This window comes from Perna viridis, chromosome 7 (assembly GCF_037379345.1).
Source record: "Perna viridis isolate PV_CMFRI_1.1 ecotype Kerala chromosome 7, ASM3737934v1, whole genome shotgun sequence".
Taxonomy (NCBI): Eukaryota; Metazoa; Mollusca; class Bivalvia; order Mytilida; family Mytilidae; genus Perna; species Perna viridis.
In genome coordinates this window covers 2,802,046-2,820,980 of record NC_142451.1, presented here as the reverse complement: position 1 = coordinate 2,820,980, position 18,935 = coordinate 2,802,046, and the positions used below count along the sequence as shown (strand labels likewise).

Genomic DNA, 18,935 nt, shown 5'->3' with positions numbered 1-18,935 from the left:
GTTAAAATTATGTCATAAGAATAGACGTGTGCTTTAGAATGTGGGCGAAGTCTTATCTTGATTCTGTCGAGGACATTTTACCATTGTGATTACCAGTGTTTTGACGGGAACACTTATTTTGATAATTAGGATCTATAATATACAGAAATGATACTGAATATATTGTTTGTTTCCTTTCTTGTTGCCAGTGTAGAATGTGGTATGTATATAAACATGTACCATTTTACTATATATTTATCTAATAATGTGGTAATGTTCAAAGACTGACCGTTGCTCAGCTGGTTACTAATAAGTATGGCTACGCACTCAAAGTAATGGAACTATATTTGATAATACGAGAAATAACTAAAGTAGGCTTTGTAACACCAGTCACGTGGTATTCTAGACGTCGTGAATATCGGGTCATTTCGACCTCTCCAACAAAATCAAACGGACATACCTAAATGACACACGGTTTCCCAAAGGTCATCATCCCCAGAATAGGCATAATTATGACTTAGCTTCTAGAAGAATGTTAAAGTCGGGAGTTTATTAGTTCAAATTCAAACAACAAAAAAATGACAGAATCAATTTGTTTAAATTTAAATGAGCAATTTATAACAGGATCGTCCTCCATTCCATTAAAAAAATTAATTTATAAAAAAGCAGACACCAGACAAGAAGAAGCCAAATCGTTAGGCCTAATTGGTGTCTCTTCAAAACAGACGAAACTGACCCTACCGACGCACCATGCAGTCTTCGTGTTTCTAATTTTCGTCGGAGTGCGGTTATCTCCATTTCTTTTTAGTTTCTAGAGAGCGGCTAGCTTCACCCCATTTAATATTTCTGTCAGTTTCTTTAATATGTAGTTAGCTTCGTTCCTTTTTCAGATTTATGTCAGTTTCTTTGGTGTGCGTTAAGCTCCTATGCCATTTAGATTTCTGATGGTTTCACTGTTTAGCGATTAGCTCCGTTCATTTTATATTTCTTTCCGTTTCTTCCAAGTTCGGTTTGCTTATTCCATTTGAGATTTCTGTCATTTTTTTGTTTGTTTGTTTGTTTAGGACTACAGTTCTTTTCATTCCTCTTAGATTTCTGCCAGCTTCTTTGGTGAGCGAATAGTTCATTTTATTTTAGATTTCTATCAATTTCTTTATTGTACGGTAAACTTCATTCCTTTATGTTTCTGTTAGGTCCATTGAAGTTCAATAAGATCGATTTCTTTCATATTTACTTCAGTTCCTATAGAGTGCGCTTTGTTTCGTTTCATTTAAGATTTCGGTCAGTTTCTTTGGTGTACAGTAAGCTTCATTCCATTAAGATTTCTGTCAGTTTCTTTGGTGTACAGTAAGCTTCCTTTAAGATTTCTGTCAGTTTCTTTGGTGTACAGTAAGCTTCATTCCTGTAAGATTTCTGTCCGTTTCTTTGGTGTACAGTAAGCTTCCTTCCTTTAAGATTTCTGTCAGTTTCGTTGGTGTACAGTAAGCTTCCTTTAAGATTTCTGCCAGTTTCTTTGGTGTACAGTAAGCTTAATTCCTTTAAGATTTATGTCAGTTTCTTTGGTGTACAGTAAGCTTCCTTCCTTTAAGATTTCTGCCAGTTTCTTTGGTGTACAGTAAGCTTCCTTCCTTTAAGATTTCTGCCAGTTTCTTTGGTGTACAGTAAGCTTTATTCCTTTAAGATTTCTGCCAGTTTCTTTGGTGTACAGTAAGCCTCATGCCTTTAAGATTTCTGTCCGTTTCTTTGGTGTATAGTAAGCTTCCTTCCTTTAAGATTTCTGCCAGCTTCTTTGGTGTACAGTAAGCTTCCTTTAAGATTTCTGTCAGTTTCTTTGGTGTACAGTAAGCCTCATGCCTTTAAGATTCTTGCCAGTTTCTTTGGTGTACAGTAAGCTTTATTCCTTTAAAATTTCTGTCCGTTTCTTTGGTGTACAGTAAGCTTCCTTCCTTTAAGATTTCTGTCCGTTTCTTTGGTGTATAGTAAGCTTCCTTCCTTTAAGATTTCTGTCAGTTTCGTTGGTGAACAGTAAGCTTCCTTTAAGATTTCTGCCAGTTTCTTTGGTGTACAGTAAGCTTCATTCCTTTAAGATTTATGTCAGTTTCTTTGGTGTACAGTAAGCTTCCTTCCTTTAAGATTTCTGCCAGTTTCTTTGGTGTACAGTAAGCTTCTTTTTTTGAAGATTTCTGTCAGTTTCTTTGGTGTACAGTAAGCTTCATTTCTTTAAGATTTCTACCAGTTTCTTTGGTGTACAGTAAGCTTCCTTCCTTTAAGATTTCTGCCAGTTTCTTTGATGTACAGTAAGCTTCCTTTAAGATTTCTGTCAGTTTCTTTGGTGTACAGTAAGCTTCATTTCTTTAAGATTTCTGCCAGTTTCTTTGGTGTACAGTAAGCCTCATGCCTTTAAGATTTCTGCCAGTTTCTCTGGTGTATAGTAAGCGTCATTCCATTTTAGACCAGTTTCTTTGGCATACGGTTAGCTTTATTTCTATTGATTTCTTCCAGTTTTGATTTATTTATTATTTTTTCGTTCCATGTAAAATTTATGTCAGCTTCTGTGGTGTGCGTTTAAGTTAATTCCATACAAGATTTTTGTAAGTTTCCTTGGTGTACGGTTAGCTTTATTACTTTTAGATTTCTGTAATTTTTTTTAAATGCGGTATTAGTTTCTTCGCTGTGCGTTTAGTTTCATTCCAGTTTAATTTCTGTCGGTGTATTGGAGTGCAGTTATCTCGATTCCTTTTATATTAATTATATTCTATCAGTTTCTTTGTAGTGCAGTTATCTCGATTCCTTTTATATTAATTATATTCTATCAGTTTCTTTGGAGTGCAGTTATCTCGATTCCTTTTACATTTCTGTCAGTCACTTTTGTATACGATTAGCTTCATCCCTATATTTATTTCAGTTTCTTTTAAGTTCAGTTAGCTCTATTTCTTTCATAATTCTTTCAGTTTCTTTGGTGTACGGTTAGTTTTATTCCCATTAGACTTCTGTCATTTTTTTAGGAGTGCAGTTAGCTAATGCATTCCATTTATATTCCTGTCAGTTTCTTTGGAGTGCATTTAGCTTCATGCAATTCCATTTAAAATTTCTGTAAGTTTCTTTGGTGTGCGTTTAGTTTCACGTCATTTAAATTTCTGATAGGGTCTTTGCAGTTAGTTCGATTTGTTTGATATATATTTCTGTTTCTTTGGATTGCGCTTAGCTCCATTCATTATATATATATTTTCATAATTTCTTTGGTGTGCAGTTAAATTGATTCTTTCTAGATCTCTGTCAGTTTCTGTGGTGTGCAGTTAGCTCGATTCTATTTAGATTTCAGTCAGTCTCTTCGCAGTGCGACTAGCCGGAATATCAGTTCTTTGGTGTACAGCCAGCTCGATCCATTCCATTCAGATTTTCAGTCATTTTTACTTTGGGTTCTATATGTTGTTTCCGTTTTAACTTGCAGTTTAAATTAACAGCTTCACTTAAGTTCATGATACGGCCCATTATCCTTTTCATGTGTTTAAAGTCACATTAATATATTACGAAAAAAATGAATATAATAAAAATCAGAGCTTTCTCCCACATAGAAAAATACAAATATATTGTACTCAAAATTTTTGAAAGCGTTTTCGATTTATTGTACGACACATGGATAGACTGACGGACTAGGTCAGCGGTCAATACACGTATACGAACATATCATTTAAACCATGATTTACCTAATTTAGGACATTTAGAATGTTCAATTTTATCTCAGTTGTTATGGTATATTTGTTGTAGCCTATAGAAGAGTATGCTATTATACCAATTGGTCACAGTACCGTAACGGTCTCGGCCAGTTCCTCCCAGCCAATGTCGATCCAAACCTGTGTACGCATATCATATATTCCTTCGCAAAATTGTCAGGAAATAATTTACAGCCGTTTGAGTGGAACGACGAAAGTAGTCCATGGATGAAAGGAATGTAAGTTAAATACACAATGCTGTGAATACTATGGTTATAACAAATCCAGTGGCGTAGCTATTATGTATTTCAGAAGCAAAGGCCTCAACATACTTGCAATAGAATTTAAACCAACTAAAATAAATCTCCCTTTTATTTGCCACTAAAGGCTTCCACATTGATTTGGCCATGCTACTTCAATGAAATCACAGATTCACTTTCTCACTTTTACAACTGAAGAAAATATCAAGTCGAATTAATTGAATGAAATATTTTATTTAACAAAATTAACAGTTAAATAACCTTATTTTTATCATGAACTTTTCTTATTGAAAAAATAAGGAATAACCTTCGACGTTATTCTGACATCTGACAAGATTACAAAACTACTTGCATTAAACACACACTCTGTCAAATGCCGCGTTCCCAAACGATTGCAACAAACGCGAACACAATTTGGACGAGTGCACTAGGTGTAAGATGATAACCCATTGGGGTTTTTACCTCAAAACTGACATTTGACTTCGCACTCTAAGATAACAAAGCGCGGTTTGTACTGAAAAAAATGATCAGGACGAAAATCTTACTTGGTTTGTGCAATTTGTAAGATATGTCGTTTTTTTACAGGTATGCCAAAGTTACCGAACTGAAAAAACAAAACCCGAATCTCAAAGTTTTACTAGCCGTTGGCGGATGGTCAGTAGCTTCACATCCATTTTCCGCAATGTCAAACACTGATGCTAGCAGAAGGCAGTTCGTTTCGTCTGCCATAACGTTTCTAAGAAACCATTCTTTCGATGGGTTGGATATAGATTGGGAGTATCCAACGCAACGAGGCGGCACGGCGGCGGACAAAACACATTTTATAGACCTTTTAAAGGTAACGCCCATACAGATAAATTATAAAACACACACAAAAAAATAGTAGTATTTCATCTGTTTAATTAATAAACAGTCCAATGCGTCTGATTCCAAGAGAAAAAGCGGTTTAAGTACCAAAGTCATTTAGTGTTAAATATCGAAACAGTAAAATAAACGAACAAAGTAGCAACAAATCTATATGTAATTGAATTTACATCTGAGATCTCAGAAATAGAGGCATACCAAGTAGCAATGAATAATGTGAATTTTAAATTTAAGAACGATGCTTACTAAGCCATGTTTTAAAGCTCGGATAGAAAGTGAGCTATGAACTATTGACCAACAGGTACGAACGAGATATAGGAAATAAATTAAGTGCACGTACCGATACAAGAACGACATCGAATTGATCAAGTTCAGATTAATCACACGAGCTTTCCCTTTATGTGAATCCCTGATACTTGTTGGTTCTGCAGCAAGATCAAAGACAGATTTGCCGCTGAATTTTATAATTTCATACCTGATAAAAAAGATATTTTCAATCATTTTTTTATACAATTGCACTGACAACTTCATTTCCGCGAAGTAATCATGAGTTTAAGTATTATTTTGTATTCTTTCAGGCTCTACAAACCCAGTTTAGCTCTGAAGCAACAACTTCCGGTAACTCCAAGTTACTGTTAACAGTAGCTATTCCAGCAGGAAAAAAGAAAATAGACAGCGGTTACGATATTAAAGAGATGATTAAGTAGGTCACATGACAAGGCATTTGACGTGCATTTAAGTAGTAGTCTTTCTAAAAATCAGACAGATAGTGATTCATGCATGTAAAAACCCACAGAATTCAGTTTTATTTCTTGTTCAGAGACAGTTGCTAATCACATAACCAGTCTTAGTTTTTCGTTTGGTTGTTGCGCTTTTCAGATAAAAATTATATAGATTGATCGTGGAAGATCTTGCAAGAGTTATCGTTCTTGGTTACATTTGGTTGATTTTAGTGGGAGATAAATGTATGATTTTTTAAAATGTGCAGATCTGAAGGTAGAAAAGCTAATCGTTATGTGCAAGTAAAGCATACGTAGACTGACAAAGCATCATTTGTTTGGTGGATTCTTCTACACCATGAATCACTTTACAATTGGCTGTGTCTGAATTTTATATCGACTGGTACTTAATAGCTTTTCTTGAAGTTTTGTTTGTTTGTGTAAAATGTTTGTTTCTTGTACTTTAAGGGTGAGAAACGAAATTAAGAAGCGAGTTCCTAAAACCATTGATTGTCAAGGTTAATATACAACAACAGAAAGAAGTGAATAACAAAACCATAATAGTAGAAATACCGAACAGAAACTTACTTTCCACCCTTTTTTTTATAGATATGGTGACATGTTCAATCTTATGTCGTATGACTTGCATGGTGGGTGGGATACGGTCACAGGTCACAACAGTGGTTTATATAAACATACAGGAGATACAGGTGATGCTGCAACGTTAAACGTCGTGAGTATTATGGTATCATAGTAGAAAAAAAATCATATGACTTATCTGAACGCATGCAATTATTAAAAGCTCTAGCACAATAATCTAATAAAACCTATCAATTGTTTCATTCAGTCACTGCATGTACCTGATTACCCCATTCTATTTTCTATTCAAATAATCTTTTTAGTCAGCCAATCAGATTTCATCTTTCATGATTTGGAAATATCAAAATATGAGATGTAGTATGACTACATGTGAGACAGTCATCTACCATAAGCCAAACGACGAACAATTAAACCTCTACAGGTCACTACACGGTCTATCCGATGATGGGCAAAACCTGTACTATAAGGCAAGCTCTAAATGACCCCAAAATAAATTAAATGAAGCTATTCACAAAAGACGAAAATCGACCTAATCAATAGAAAAAAACGTAAAACGAATAACAATGAACATGAAAAAAGAACCAGGGATTCAGAAATGCTTCTGTTGTCACTATATATTGTTTTCATACTTTTTTGTGATCATTAGAATCACATATTTCAGATTTGTTTAGATATATCTAAAATTTAAACGGAATATAAAATCGATATTTTGTGTCATCACGTAAGGATTGGGTTGCAAACTACTGGGTTCAAGGAGGCATGCCATCAGCTATGATCAACGTCGGACTGGCTCTATATGGTCGTAGCTTTACATTGACAGACAGAAACCAACATGACTTGGGATCAAAGGCATCGAGTGCTGGAGACAGGGGTCCATACACAAGGCAAAAGGGATATCTGGCATATTACGAGGTATTTTTTCGTTAATCATGTCAGATTAATGGCCTCACTTGCATGTAAAATGGACCTTTTTTGTTAGGACATCACAGATGGCCATAACTAAAAAAAAAGTTAAAAGCGATCATCAGTAATCAGCTGATTGTTTTTTTGTTTAATCTACGAAAGCAACTATCCAAGGTCAATGAATTTAACTTAGATAAATAAATGTAGTGTTTGAGTCGACCGGACCGTGTATATCGGTAGGATAAGCATTCATACAATCAAAATACCAAATATTTTTATATTTGCACGGTCTATAGTTTTTCAAAATTTTTCAAAGAGTTTCATGCCATCAAACTTATATATAAATAAAAATTTATGAAACTAATGATTTATTTTAAGTACATGGCATTGTATGAATAAATCGTTCATTTGATTTAGAGGAAACAAATTTTGTTATCAACAAAGTAAAATTGGTCTTGTGAACTATTACTATAAAGTACTATAAAAACTAAATATGCAAAGACTAAACATATAATATGCATAGTTCACAGCCTAATCCCTTTTGGGATTCGGTACTTATTTTTTTGACTTAGGTGGTCAAAACAAAAAAATATCTCATGTACCGATTTCCAAAAGGGATTATCCACGACCAAAAGCAAAGGTTTTTTTTAACTCATGGCATGCGTGTTTTCAATCAATTCTAAATGTAAACGACTGGTATTTCTAACTCTCTGTTTTTCCATCTAGGATAGAAAAAAAATCTTTGGCTTTATTTTCTTCTTTTTTTCCTGAAAGACAATCGGCAAGCTTTTTAATTATTTTTTTTTCAAAATTACAAATACAATTTTTTTGGGTAGGGGGTTTGAAGGAGGGTCGGTAGGGTGACCGGAAACATTTTTTAGGCCTAAACGGATGGTCTATTTAATACTCCAGCAGTGCTAGAGATTGTCTGACAAGCTTTTTTTCTTACTTGACTTGGGCTATGGATATTATATATATAAAGTTATAATGATACTGGCAGTGCTTCTTGGTATATTTTATACAACTGCAAAACAAGTATACAGTTTTTTGCCCAAGAAAACATTTTTCAGGCTACAAATGTATGTGACTATTTAGGATTTGATCAAATTGTTTTGATACAAGATTTAGTTCAAATATTGATTTTGAAGTGCTAACTTTGAGCCAGTATCGATGGATTCAGCCTTTAAGTCCTTCATATACCTTTATTATAATTTTGTTTCATAAGAATAATGAATGGTTTTTTTTGTTGAGAACATGACTGTAAGTGGGAAATTTTCCATTATGCATTTTCATTCTTGATACTTGAGAACTGTATAACTAGGATTAATGTAAAAACACCTTATAGATGTAAATTCTTAGCATATCACACACAACTAATTTGGTCCTAAGGAAGAGCAATTGACAGGCATTTTAGGGAAGTGAAAATTGAGCATGTCAAAACCCTTAATTTGCCTATATATTTATATATGTATAATAGTGTTACTGAAAAAAATTGCGGTCTTATATTGGTATGGTTCTATGCAAGTACACCGTCAAGGAAGAAGGGTTGTAATATGTATATGACATGTCTTATGGTTATGGTAAGCCGTTGTAGAATTTGTTCCCTATTTATTGATATCGGTAGATATTTAGTAACATATGCTAATGGATATTTATCAACCTGTGCTTAATTCAATTATTGATATCAATAAATGGAGGAGTTTTCTAGACGATGCAAACAAGTTCACCCTACCGGTGCACCTGGTCCATGCTCCCAGTTTTAAGTGGAGTCCGAGTTTCTCATTTACTTTTGTTACTTTGTATGTATTTTTAGTTACATTATGTTCTTTGTTGTGTTTGCCTGTTTTCCATGTTGGTCTTTGTCCCTGGATTACATTCTTTTTATTTCTGCTATAATCTTGGTTCCCTGGATTACTCTTTCAAGACAAAACGTATGTATGTTCAAATTTGCTCCACGGGCAATACCAGTTTGCGTCCATACTTGCCCATCGGCCAATACCAGTCTATGTCCACACTTGTAAATCTTTTAAAAAATCTTGGAACAAAAATTAATTACAGCAAACTAAAAACTCGACAGAGTATTACAGTAAGTGATCACAAACTATAATTGGAAACAGTTAAATACTACAAGACACCTAGATGTCAAAGGTTAATCATAATGTATGCAATGTTTTGAATGATGAAACTCATTTCTTTCTTAACTGTAATATTAATGCAATTTAAGGAAAACTTTCAATTTACTGATTAATTTCAAACTTCAAAGTAATACTAAAAATTTGGTCACAATCTTGAACAGATTAACACAATAACAAAATAAGACTGTAACTTCTTTTATTGAACAGTCATTAGAACCGAGGAGGGAAGACCCAACTAGTCTTGTTGTTGTGAAAGTTTAAATATGCTTAAATGTGATGTATAAATGTGTTGTAGAAATGAACTTTATATTTCAGTATGTCGTTAATGTTTAGTAAAGGCTAATGAATCACGTGTTAAGTTTTATACATTGTATACTGTTTTTGAACAGATTTGTCAACTAGTAAAGAATGGTGCCATACGACATTATTTAAATGATCAAATGGTTCCATACGCCGTGAATGGATCACTTTGGGTCGGCTACGAAGACGAAGAAAGTATAAAGATTAAGGTGAAGATGACATATCTTTACTTTGTCATTTTGATGTGTTAAGAAGCTAGAAAACAATCAAAATGAATTTCCTGGAAAAAATAGTTAAATGTGAAAATAACAAGCTATGGTGAAATCTATATACACTTGTAATCTATTCTCACCACCGCGTACGAAGCTTCCATTCTCAACTCTGCACATTACCATCCATTAAAGTTTCTAATATCAATGAAGTGTATAGTAGGATGATTTCTTTACAGGTAAGGTACATTAAACAGCACCATTTTGGAGGTATCATGGTCTGGGCTCTAGATACAGATGATTTCCGCGGAATATGTGGCAATGGTAATTATCCCTTGTTAACGACGATAAATAACGAACTCCAGCGTTCAGGTGGACCTGTTGTAACCCCGTAAGTACAGTTTGTTTTATAATCTGAATCAAAAGTTTCGATTAGATTACTTTAAGATTTTAATCATTTCTTTCTGTTATTGATACCCAAGTATAAAGCAGAGGACGCTTACCCTACCGGTGCACCTGGTCCATGCTCCCAGTTTTTAGTGGAGTCCGAGTTGCTCATTTGCTTTCGTTACTTTGTATGTATGGTTTTAGATACTCTATGTTTTTTGTTGTGTATGCCTGTTTTCCATGTCTGGTCTTTGTATCTGGATTACATTCTTTTGATTACCGTTATAACCTTGGTTCCCTTGATTATTATTTCTGAACATTTGTATTTTTTCTTGAACCAAGAGGACGTACATAATGTATAGGTAATTTATGGAATTATTGGTTTCGCACCTTTTTTTCACTTTTACCTTCTCATGTGCATGGTTTATTATTAAAACTTTATTATATTCCTTATTACACTGGTCTGGTGATGATGATATATCATTTTCAGGTTATTTGTATCTACCCAGACAATGAGTGCCCATACTTCTACACATAACCCAACATCAAAACAACATACAACAGTTGCCAAGGTTATCAATACAACAAACAACGCAGGTATCTAGACTAACATTTAAAATATAAATATATACAACATCATGACAAAAGTGCCACGTTTGACAACCGTATAGTGCTACAAATGATAAACACAAGTCACTCGTTGACCTTCAAATGCTTATTATGTGTTGCGGCTACATACGATTGTTTGTAATGTTTATGTGTTGCGGCTACATACGATTGTTTGTAATGCTTATGTGTTGCGGCTACATACGATTGTTTGTAATGTTTATGTGTTGCGGCTACATACGATTGTTTGTAATGTTTATGTGTTGCGGCTACATACGATTGTTTGTAATGTTTATGTGTTGCGGCTACATACGATTGTTTGTAATGCTATGTGTTGCGGCTACATATGATTGTTTGTAATGTTTATGTGTTGCGGCTACATACGATTGTTTGTAATATGTTGTTTGATTGTATGTGGTAATGTTTACATCTGAGGATCATGTGAAAAAACATGTGATTCACGTATGGAAATAAGTAAGTGGTTTACCGACGAATCGAGCGGCATGCCAAAATATCAAATTATCATTGAAAAACCTACTTTCACCTATTACATGGTAAATGATAAAACAAATTGTATATCAAGTATTGAAAAACAGACGTATTTCTTTAACTATCATCCTTATCTTGCAACACGAAAACCTACATCCTTGGAACATTGTAATATTGACAATTCAGATACAATTTTTGTTTCTGCTGTTGTAATGTTGATTTTTATTGGTATTTTTTTCAGTCTTGTCAACCAGACAGACTCAGGGTAGTACGTCATCTGGATTTTCATGTGCTGGTAAACGGGACGGGTTTTATGCCAATCCTGCGTCTTGTGACTCCTACTTTATTTGTGCCACCCATTCACCTTTTATGGTTCAATGTGCCTCTGGATTAGAGTACAATGCCAAAACTCGATTCTGTGACTGGCCACAAAACGCAAACTGTCATAATAGTAATGCAGGAAACAATACAAACGTGCCTATAGTGACTGGTACCCCTACAAGCTCACCAACGCAGACTCCCGCTGGTACGAACCATCCAGTTACCACCACATTCAAGCCCATTAAGCTGGTTTTTACACCTAGTCAATCACGAACTCATTCGACAACAAGGAAACCAATCAATCTTGTTTTCACACCTGCTGCAACAAACACACCAAACAATACACCAGCCGGTACCAATCAGCCCACTAAACTTCTAGTATTTACCCCTGCACCTACACATTCTCCTAGTCTTACACAAGCAGTTACTGGAACACCACAACGAACATTTGGACCAATATTTACACCAGCATTCACTAACATTCCTGGCACCCAAACACCAGCAGCAGGACGAGGTTCTACCCCGGCTGTCTTTAACAGTAAGATCATTTGATATCATATAGGATAAAAATCTTTTTTATATTTCGCGTTCCAGCTGCAATACTGCCACCGACGGTACTATTATCTTGGATCGTTGGTCTAAACATGTACACAAATATGACTAATTTAATTTAGATGATCACTTTAAACATGTGTTTAGTAAGAGTAATCAAAGGAACCAAGGTTATAGCGGTAATCAAAAGAATGTAATCCAGGACAAAGACCAGACATGGAAAACAGACATGCACAACAAAGAACATAAAGTAACTAAAATAATACATACAAAGTAACAAAAGCAAATGAGAAACTCGGACTCCACTAAAAACTGGGAGCATGAACCAGGTGACGACCATAAAACTTCTGTAGTGATGACTTCAATCTTGTAGCAACATAACCCTGTTCAAGAAGCCTATTTGTTAGCGTTCTAGCGCGATACAAAAAGTCTGCGTAGTTTCGACAAGCTCTGGCATGACGTATAAGTTATGATACGAACACTCCATACGCAGGTGTTGAAGGGATGTTGCCACAGATGAAAGGGAAGTTAATTCTGAATGAAAAGTCATCACGTTTGTCGTAAAGTTTGGTCAATAGTTTTCCTTTACCATGTAAATAATCCTTTACCAGTAAATAATGCCTCAGTAAGGTATTGTTCTCGAACTGCTAAATCGCCATAATTCCATTCTAATTCAACAATCGTTGTAACATCAAATTCATTTACTTTACGTGAGTTGTCTATCTTGAACGGAAAACATTTTTAGACATATTTTGACCATTAAAACAAATTACTTTGACCTTTGAGGTAGCTATTATGCCCCTGATCAAAAATCTTTATGGCTTACCGTCCTTTTCATTAAAAAATTGACGATCCTATTAAAATACCATTAGCAATATGTTTTCGGACAATAACTCTTACAATTTTGAAAATGTGGAATGGACACCTTGTCCTTTTCTTGTAAAATTTGTTATTCTGAACATTTTTGTAATTTGAAGTAGTAATTTGAGAGTTATGAGCGAAAAAAAAGCAACAAACACGACAAAAATCACTAAAAATCATGGTTTTCGGGCGACAACGTCAAAACAAAACGGTTTGTCGTAATTCTTATCATTTTACATAACAAATGTAGATCTAATTGAGATGCATTTTTTATGCGTCCAACATTTTGTTTATCTGTTACCGTTTTCAAGTCGATGCTCGAACAAGAATATCAAATTTTTAAGTGATCCATGACCTTGACCTTTTTAAACATTCAATATATTATCAAATAACGAAAGTGAAAGTCTGTACGACTGAAGGTTTGAAAGTGAACAACCGAATTGTTTCATCATTTTCAGTAGCAAAATCCAGTGACGAGGGAAATATTATCAAATAGCATTGCGTTCTGTTTCTAAACAATATGGAGATTTAAGTTCTTGTGTATCGGTTAAGAAAATTTGTACGAAGTTAGATTTTTCGCGTTCAGGTAGATAACTCTTGATCGACAAATGATCAAGTCTCACAGAGTGAATACCAAAGTGCTACCTCAGATTGCAAAAGATTGCATAAATCTGGTTGCGATGGTGGCAGAAAAACAGAGAAAAAAATCAATTAAGAAATACAAGTAGGTCTTCCCAGTGAAAAAAGGCTCAACTACAACAGGATTCAAAATCATTTAAACTTCTTTTTAACAGCAAATTTCTGTCATGGTCAATCAAACGGCCTACACAGAGATCCGAATGACTGCGGATCCTACTATTCCTGTAACTACGGTTTTACGTTCCACGACATCTGTCCACCAGGAACAGCTTACAATGAAAAACTAGAGGCATGTGATTACCCTGGAAATGTACCCGGATGTTCTAACTTTGGATAGACTTCCATCGTTTTTTGTTGATGAATAATAAAGAGATTTCTTTGCTACTTGGTCTTAGAATGTTTGAATGAAATTATTATTAACATTACTTATAAGGATGGTGAATATATGTATATATATTGAAAAGAATAAATAAAGATAAATTATCTAAAAAATATTGAATTAATTATCAAAAAGTAGATGAGAACTTTCAAGTTATTGCTAGAGGTTCAAGTTGATATTAATAACAGATACTTACAGTCTTTAATTCTTTATTCTCATTATCATGAAATAAGCAACCTGGAAATAAACTTGTCATATAACAAGTCTTATTAATTACGCATATATATATATAAAGGTCTGAAAAATTCCCAACGATGTTAGAACTGTCAAATTTGCGATGCAATTTTTTGGTCGTTCCCTCCGCGGGACTTGACCTCGTACCGCTGTGACATCTATGGCAACACCGCCTGCACAAAGACCAGCGCCCTAGACCACTCGGTCAGCTAGGCTATATAAAAATATAGCTTTCGCTGGCCATGTCATTCCTCCTCGTAGGATTAATCTAGGGCTGTAACTTAGTACACGTAGTATGGTAGAACGGGACAGTTCATTTAGGTGTTATTATGTAGAATAGAGGATCAAATTAATGATGCATGTCACAACAAATCAATATTATACAACGTCTCAGAATATGACGACTTTATTTGCTACACTGCTCCATCGGATCAACTTGTAAAGTAAACCTATAGAAAGGTCTGAAAAATTCCCAACTACCATAAATCGTGTACTAAGTTACTGCCCTAGATATATATATAGACACATACACATTAGAATCCATGCGAGGCTGCGAACTTGATTGCAACACCGCATGCACAAAGACTTCATACAAGACCACTTGACTAACTTGCGATATATAGATAGCAGTGTTTTATCGAATGTTCCCAGTGAAATATATTTCGGTAATTCACACTGTGAAATAAATTTCATTCTTGAAATTTTTTCTGCGAAAACCTCACAATTTTGATGTCAATACGCCATCACAGAATTTAAAATTCATAGTAAATTTATCGATAAACTACGAACAAAATTTATATAATAAATAGGATAATCAATTAGTTATGGTGAAGAACTAAATTATTATCTCTTGTGCGCGGAACACTCGTTAAATCTAGGCGTTTTCGGCACTCGTAATAATATTTTGGTTATTCACTCTTTGCAATTAATTATCCTATTACTCATTAACCAGGTGATGCTTTTTCCAAAGTTAACCAAAAACGTGTTTACGATATGATGGTACAGTACTTGTATGTGTAAAGCTTCCCATACTATAACAAATGGGGCGATGGGAGATGGGAAATATAGATAGTGTATGGGAGGATCGGGAGTTGAGGAATGTGGATAGTGTATAGGAGGATAGGTAGAAGGGGGACGTGGATAGTGTATGGGAGGATGGGGAGATGGGGATGCGGAAAGTGTATGGGAGGATGGGGAGTTAAATAATATTAATAGTGTATAGGAGGATAGGGAGTTGGGGAATGTAGATAGTGTATAGAAGGATAGAGAGAAGGGTAATATAGATAGTGTATGGGGTGATGGGGAGTGGGGGAATATAGATTGTGTATGGGAGTATGGGGAATGTGGATAGTGTATGGGAGGATGTGGAGATGAGAAATATGGATAGTGTATTGGAGGATGGGGAGAAGGGGAATGTGGCTAGTGTATGGAAGGATAGGAGAAGGGGAATATAGATAATGTATGTGACGATGGGGAGAAGGGCAATATAGATAGTGTATGGGAGAATGGGGAGTTGGGGAAAGTGGATAGTGTATGGGAGGATGGAGAGAAGGGGAATATAGATAGTGTATGGGAGGATGGGGAGTTGGGGAATATATATAGTGGATGGGAGGGTGGGGAGAAGGGGAATGCGGATAGTGTATGGGAGGATGGGGAGAAGGGGAATGTGAATATTTGGATTATAGATAGTGAATGGGAGGATGGGGAGTTGGGGAATATAGATAGTGTATGGGAGAATGGGAAGAAGGGGAATGTGGATAGTGTATGGGAGGATGGAGAGTTGGGAAATAATGATAGTGTATTAGTGTATGCTAGGATGGGAAGAAAGGGAACGTGGAAAGTATATGGGAGGGTGGGTAAAAATGGAATATGAATAGTGTATGGGAGGTTGGAGAGAATGGGAATAGGGATAGTGTATTGGATGATGGGGAGTTGGGGAATATATATATATATATATAGTGGATGGGAGGTTGGGGAGAAGGGGAATGTGGATAGTGTATGGGAGGATGGGGAGAAGGGGAGTGTGGAGATGTGGATTATAGATAGTGTCTGGGTGGATTGGGAGTTGGGGAATATAGATAGTGTATAGAAGGATGGGAAGAAGGGGAATGTGGATAATATTGGGAGCATGGGGAGTTGGGGAATATAGATAGTGTATGGGAGGATGGGGAGTTGGGGAATATAGATAGTGGATGGGAGGGTGGAAAGAAGGGGAATGCGGATAGTGTATGGGAGGATGGGGAGAAGGGGAATGTGGAGATGTGGATTAAAGATAGTGAATAGGAGGATGGGGAGTTGGGGAATATAGATAGTGTATTGGAGGATGGGGAGAAGGGGAATGTGGATAGTGTATGGGAGGATGGGGAGGTGGGAAATAATGATAGTGTATTAGTGTATGCTAGGATGTGGAGAAAGGGAACGTGGATAGTATATGGGATGGTGAGTAGAAGGGGAATATGGATAGTGTATGGGTGGTTGGAGAGAAAGGGAATATGGATAGTGTATTGGATGATGGGGAGTTGGGGAATATATATATATATATAGTGGATGAAAGGGTGGGGAGAAGGGGAATGGGGAGATGTGGGTTATAGATAGTGTATGGGTGGATGGGGAGTTGGGGAATATAGATAGTGTATGGGAGGATGGGGAGAAGGGGAATGTGGATAATGTATGGGAGGATGGGGAGTTGGGGAATATAGATAGTGTATTGGAGGATGGGGAGTTGGGGAATATATATAGTGGATGGGAGGTGGGGAGAAGGGGAATGTGGAGATGTGGATTATAGATAGTGTATGGGTGGATGGGGAGTTGGTGAATATAGATAGTGTATGGGAGGATGGAGAGAAGGGGAATGTGGATAATGTATGGGAGGATGGGGAGTTGGGGAATATAGATAGTGTATTGGAGGATGGGGAGTTGGGGAATATATATAGTGGATGGGAGGGTAGGTAGAAGGGGAATGTGGAGATGTGGATTATAGATAGTGTATGGGTGGATGGGGATTTGGTGAATATAGATAGTGTATGGGAGGATGGGGAGAAGGGGAATGTGGATAGTGTATGGGAGGATGGAAAGTAGGGAAATAATGATCGTGTATTAGGGTATGGGAGGATGGGGAGATTGGGAATATGGACGATCTAGGGGAGGATGGGGAAATACGTTTTTAAAAGTATTTATATGAAATATATATATAAACTTTTATTAAAAATAACATTTAATAAATTATAGTTTTTAAAAATATACTATTCAATTATAACCCAAATATTTTATAAAGGAACAAATTGCGATGGGGGATTTACTTGAATATTTTAAAGAGTAATCAAGGGAACCAAGGTTATAGCGGTAATAAAAAAAATGTAATCTAGGGACAAATACCAGACATGGAAAACAGACATACACAACAAAGAACATAAAGTAACTAAACTCATGCATACAAAGTAACAAAAACAAATGAGCAACTCGGACTCAACTAAAAACTGGGAGCATGGACCGTAGGGTAAGCGTCCTCTGCTTTTCAAGAAGCACCCGCCAAGTTGCTCATAAAAAGTCAAGTCCGGGGTAGACGAAAGAGGAAAGGAAAACTATGACATGTTGAACAAATCATAGCGCAGATGGATACACTGTAACGATCCACGAGTTCATGATTGTTGCCATCATGTTTATAGATAATCTGATCGCGACGAAAGCGAAAGAGTATTGAAACCGGCATTGAGATCAAGGTACGGGGCGCCGAATGGGACTTGATATTTTTGTAATCAAAATCAATTTTGTGTACACAAAATTGGATTTCGTCACAACAAATCATTTTGTCACACAAAACTTTGTTACACATACTTGATCACTTAAATTTTGTAATGGCGGAATTCATTTCTTTAAAAAAAAAATTTAATTTTGTGAGACAAAATTCAATTCTGTGTCACAAAATTCAATTCTGGGAGAAAAAAAATTCAATTCTGTGAGACAAAAAAATCAATTCTGTTAGACAAAATTCAATTTTGTGTTATCAAAGTCAAATTTGTACGCAAATTATTTTACAGAATGCTTTGGATATGCAAATGAATTCAAAATGTGCAGCATCATGTACACGCGTATTGCAAACTTAAAGCATTCGCTGCACGGTTATTATAAAGCACATAAGTGAAAGAAATATAGGATATCGTAATCGTATAACCCGTTGTGACACTTAATCTTGAATCTAAAGATAGATCATTTGAGCGTTTGTAAACAAACGGAAAATGAAAGTTAGACACATACTATGTCGGTTTTTCATCTCGCCCGACCTGTTCCACTCATCCGAATTTCCTGTGTCATACATCAATAGAATCGGAATGAAATAAAGAATCTATCTGTATCTGGCAAAAAAATCGTGAAAATAGTGGAACAAAATAATCTTTCACCGACTTTTTACAGGTTAACAAATTTTACCGCAGAACATTTTTCTAATATGATTTTCTTGGCTAATCTGACGATTCATATCTTTTCCAGCAATATTTGGGACAAATACATTTATACAAATTATCTTGTCAAATTTTAACAAATTTGGTCGCGATTAATAGGTCGGGCAAAAGCATTTTATAGTTAAGAAGAAAGATGTCAGGAAATGATCACGTGATTCACCAGGGAAAATCCAAATAAATCAAAAGTAGAAAAATCGCCTGTTTTAAAACCTGTTTTATCAAACAAACCTCATAGAAAACGTATAATAGCAATTTTAGTCATTCCAAAACAGTTTTACTGTACAGAGCAACTTAAAATATCTTTTTTAAAATTTCTCTTAAAACGGCC

At 35.5% G+C, this 18,935-nt stretch overlaps 1 protein-coding gene across 1 annotated transcript; it reads left to right on the top strand.

The window, feature by feature from the left end:
- Positions 1–42: 42 nt before the first annotated feature.
- Positions 43–13,921, top strand: LOC148610961 (chitinase-3-like protein 1). Its single transcript, XM_088590924.1, has 11 exons — positions 43–199; positions 3,748–3,931; positions 4,538–4,790; positions 5,395–5,519; positions 6,145–6,268; positions 6,862–7,047; positions 9,563–9,682; positions 9,922–10,073; positions 10,560–10,666; positions 11,406–12,023; positions 13,693–13,921. Exons 1-11 carry the CDS (start codon positions 148–150, stop codon positions 13,872–13,874), a joined length of 2,103 nt encoding a protein of 700 aa, XP_088447050.1. The 5' UTR covers positions 43–147; the 3' UTR covers positions 13,875–13,921.
- The last annotated feature ends 5,014 nt before the right edge of the window (positions 13,922–18,935 follow it).

Bases quoted from the DNA above. Each gene is read 5' to 3' on its own strand.
- LOC148610961 (XM_088590924.1), top strand. From the start codon at position 148: ATGATACTGAATATATTGTTTGTTTCCTTTCTTGTTGCCAGTGTAGAA. The intron at 3,932-4,537 runs GTAAGTTAAATA...GTTTTTTTACAG, and splicing joins AGTCCATGGATGAAAGGAAT to GTATGCCAAAGTTACCGAAC. The intron at 4,791-5,394 runs GTAACGCCCATA...GTATTCTTTCAG, and splicing joins ATTTTATAGACCTTTTAAAG to GCTCTACAAACCCAGTTTAG.